The 3909-nt window shown below is 40.7% G+C and overlaps 1 protein-coding gene across 1 annotated transcript; it reads left to right on the top strand.

Annotated features, from left to right (window-relative positions):
• The first annotated feature begins 449 nt into the window (after positions 1–449).
• On the top strand, positions 450–2467 carry LOC129053503 (testis-specific chromodomain protein Y 1-like). Its single transcript, XM_054545535.2, has one exon. It carries the CDS (start codon positions 536–538, stop codon positions 2339–2341), a length of 1806 nt encoding a protein of 601 aa, XP_054401510.1. The 5' UTR covers positions 450–535; the 3' UTR covers positions 2342–2467.
• The last annotated feature ends 1442 nt before the right edge of the window (positions 2468–3909 follow it).

Genomic DNA, 3909 nt, shown 5'->3' on the forward strand with positions numbered 1-3909 from the left:
CAGGCTAGGTGGCAGGCGCCTGCAGTCTCAGCTACTTGGGAGGCTGACACAGGAGAATGGCATGAATCCGGGAGGTGGAGCTTTCAATGAGCCAAGATTGCACCACTGCACTCCAGCCTGGGTGACAGGGTGAGACTCCATCTCAAAAAGAAAAGAAAAAAAAAACAATTAACAACATGCACCTCCACAAGATGTTCTCCACGTACCTTGAAACACAAATATATTTAATAAAAAAACTACCTCTAATTTGTGTTTTTGACATAAACTGAATAAAGGTATAATTTTGAGGACTCAATAAGTGAAATAGTGGAGGTACATTATACAGGAGTAAAGGTTTTGTATGTTACTGAAGGTAAGCTAGTGTAACTTTAAAAATGTTATAAGATTAGAGTCTTCCATACAATCATCATAGCAACCACAATTAAACAAACAAACACCAAAGAGTAACAGGCAGGAAGAAAGCTTTCTGTTCTACACCAGAAGGTTGTGGCTGTGGATTTAGCTACTCTCACCTGAGGCTACTGAGCAAGCTATCATGCACCATAGCATAGCTGCTATTTCACACAATTTTCACTACACCAGTGGTGACGAAATAGAAGAGGTTCATCCATATGCAGAACCTGGTGAAGAACTGGAGGCAGAAAGGAGTGGCGATGTGGAGACACAACTGACAAAATGTTGGCACAGCAACTGCTCCAATCCTATGTCTTTCCTCATGGCTTCCCAGGAGTTTGAGGTTGAAAGTATTGTTGACAAAAGACAAGATAAAAATGGGAATACAGAGTATTTGGTTTGGTGGAAAGGTTACGACGAACAGGATGACACTTGGGAACCAGAGCAGCACCTCAGGAACTGTGAAAAATGTATACTTGATTTTAATAGACGACAGACTGAAAAACAGAAAAAACTGACATGGACTAGAACCAGTAGAATTTTTTCAAACAATGCCAGAAGAAGAACTTCTAGATCTACAAAAGTGGGCTATTCTAAGAACTCTCCTAAAACGCTAGTGACGGATAAACACCACAGATCCAAAAACAGCAAGTTATTTGCTGCCAGCAAGATCATTAGGAGAAAGGCATCTTCAATTCTCTCCGACACAAATAATAGGGAGATAATAAATTCAACTATCAAGACGCTTGCACCTGAAAGCCCCTTTAACGACAAGAAAACTGTGAGTGGCTTTCAGAAACTTGAGAAACTGGACCCTATTGCAGCAGATCAGCAGGACACAGTGGTCTTCAAGGTGACAGAAGGGAAACTCCTCCACGACCCTTTGTCACATCCTGGTGCAGAACAGCCTAGAATAGAGAACAAGACTCAGATACACCCACCAATGTCGCAGATGTCTGGCTCAGTTACTGCTTCAATGGCCACAGGTTCAGCTACCCAAAAAGGTATAGTGGTATTAATAGACCCATTAGCAGCCAATGGAAAAACAGACATGCATACCTCAGTTCCAAGAGTGAAAGGTGGGCAAATAAATATTACTGATGACAGCAGAGACCAGCCTTTTATCAAGAAGATGTACTTTACCATAAAGCTAACAGAAAGTGCCAGCACATACAGAGACATTGTAGTGAAGAAAGAGGATGGATTCACCCAGATAGTGCTATCAACTAGATCCACAGAAAAAAATGCACTGAATACAGAAGTAATTAAAGAAATAGTTAATGCTCTTAATAATGCTACTGTGGGTGACAGCAAGCTCGTGCTGTTCAGTGCAGCTGGAAGTGTCTTTTGCTGCGGTCTTGATTTTGGGTACTTTGTGAAGCACTTAAGGAATGACAGAAACAGAGCAAGCCTTGAAATGGTGGATACCATCAAGAACTGTGTGAATACTTTTATTCAATTTAAAAAGCCTATTGTTGTATCAGTCAATGGCCCTGCCATTGGACTAGGTGCATCCATCCTGCCTCTTTGTGATCTCGTGTGGGCTAATGAAAAGGCTTGGTTCCAAACCCCTTATACGACCTTTGGACAGAGTCCAGATGGCTGTTCAACTATTACATTTCAAAAAATGATGGGTAAAGCATCTGCCAATGAAATGTTATTTGCTGGGCGAAAGCTGACAGCACGGGAGGCATGTGCCAAAGGCCTGGTCTCTCAGGTAGTTTTGAGTGGAACTTTCACCCAAGAGGTTATGATTCAAATTAAGGAGCTTGCCTCATATAATCAAATTGTACTGGAAGAATCTAAGGCCCTTGTTCGCTGTAATATTAAGTTAGAGTTGGAACAGGCCAATGAGAGAGAGTGTGAGGTGCTGAGGAAGATCTGGAGGTCAGCCCAAGGGACAGAATCCATGTTAAAGTATGTTGAAAATAAAACTGTTGAGTTTTAATTGTCAGTCTGTCTGCTCAGGACGCGAGAACTAAGCTGAACCAAATGCATCATGAGTTGCGAGATGCCCTAATCCATCTTCATTGCCCAAAACAGTTTCACCCATAGCTAAGGCTTGGAAACAGAACCGGAAATGTCCAAGCCAGGTATTTAAATTATCACATCATTTTTAAGCACTGTAGCTTTAAAAGAAGTAATAAAACAGCTTGTTTGCCCAAATGTGGTTATTTTATGCTCACATAAGCCCAAATATAAAAGCAGACTGTTGGGTACTAGATTCTTCTTGGAAGCCATAAAGTGTATCTATGGCTACTACGATACACAAGACCAGAGTTGTGTTTTATTGGATGCTTATGACAGAGAATCCTGTAATAATGTTGATTTTTCTTATTTTCATATGCTAGAATACCTCTGCTGGGTTATAAGGCAGCATTAGCTTCCCTCCCAGAAGGACACAGAACTGTATGAGATGGTGCCCTTGACTTTACAGTGTCACAAGCACTTCAGAGACACACTATTATAAATTAAAAGACTTTTCTTTTAGAATAAATATTTCTGGCACAAAATTCACTGATGATCATTCTCCTAAACTGAACATATGACTAGAATTTGTGGTGAGGTATCACTTGATTTTATTTTCCTTTATAAATGTCTAGTTCTTACCCAGTTAACAAAAGAAAACTTTATCTCTCTAAAGTGAAACTTGTTGCACCGTATTAGTGAATTATGGAATCATTTTTGTGGAAATATCCAGGTTCTAATGTTTGTAATGTGCAGATTTAGGTTACCTTAGAGTGTGCCCTAGTTAATAAGTTAAAATTCTGGACACATTATTAAAGGCAGAAACTTCTTACCAAACAAAGACTCCTACACTCTGTATGGCCTTTAAAATTATCAGTGTCTCTTTTTATGATCACACAAATTTCTAGAACACTGTATGTGTTCAGTTACCCAAAAGCTCTATGCATACTGTCTTGCTGATTTTTATCAAGGCTCCATTACATAGGCATATTTGAATAATCCACTGGCCACTGGTGATGAATGTCGTCTTTGTCACAAGATCTCTAGGGTGTCGCTTCACCAGCCAACAGTCTCTGTGGATGATGTCACCTTTGTGCAAGTTTCCCTTGAGCCTGCTTGTCTAATTTTACACACCCATCTTACAGCCTGCACTCAGCTCAAACTATGGGCTTAGGTTTCAGTTTGCTATGGATGTGCCAGGCACAGAATGGAGGCAGATGCATGAGTGAGTGTTGGTTGAGTCCAGGCACTGCACACAGCTTTGCATGTTATCTGTGATGAGGTAAGCAGGTCAGGTGCTGGTACAGGTGACAATTCCCTGCAGGTCTTTAGGTGACTCAGGCATACCACAAGCTTTCTCTTCTGCAGGCACTGAAGAATGCAGTGTCATCCAGAAAAGAAGAAATGCCAGAAAATGCAAAGACCCAAAGACGTCATCTCAGCCCTGGCTTGGGAAAGGTTTAGATCTGGAATATCTAAAGGGCTAGTGTCCTGCTTTCTTTTTTCTTCTACTTTTCTTTTTTTCTTTTTCTTATCTATGGGATCACT

This window comes from Pongo abelii, chromosome Y, assembly GCF_028885655.2.
Source record: "Pongo abelii isolate AG06213 chromosome Y, NHGRI_mPonAbe1-v2.0_pri, whole genome shotgun sequence".
NCBI classification, from domain to species: Eukaryota; Metazoa; Chordata; class Mammalia; order Primates; family Hominidae; genus Pongo; species Pongo abelii.

Excerpts from the sequence above, each read along its gene's own strand:
- LOC129053503 (XM_054545535.2), top strand. The coding sequence starts at position 536 with ATGCACCATAGCATAGCTGCTATTTCACACAATTTTCACTACACCAGT.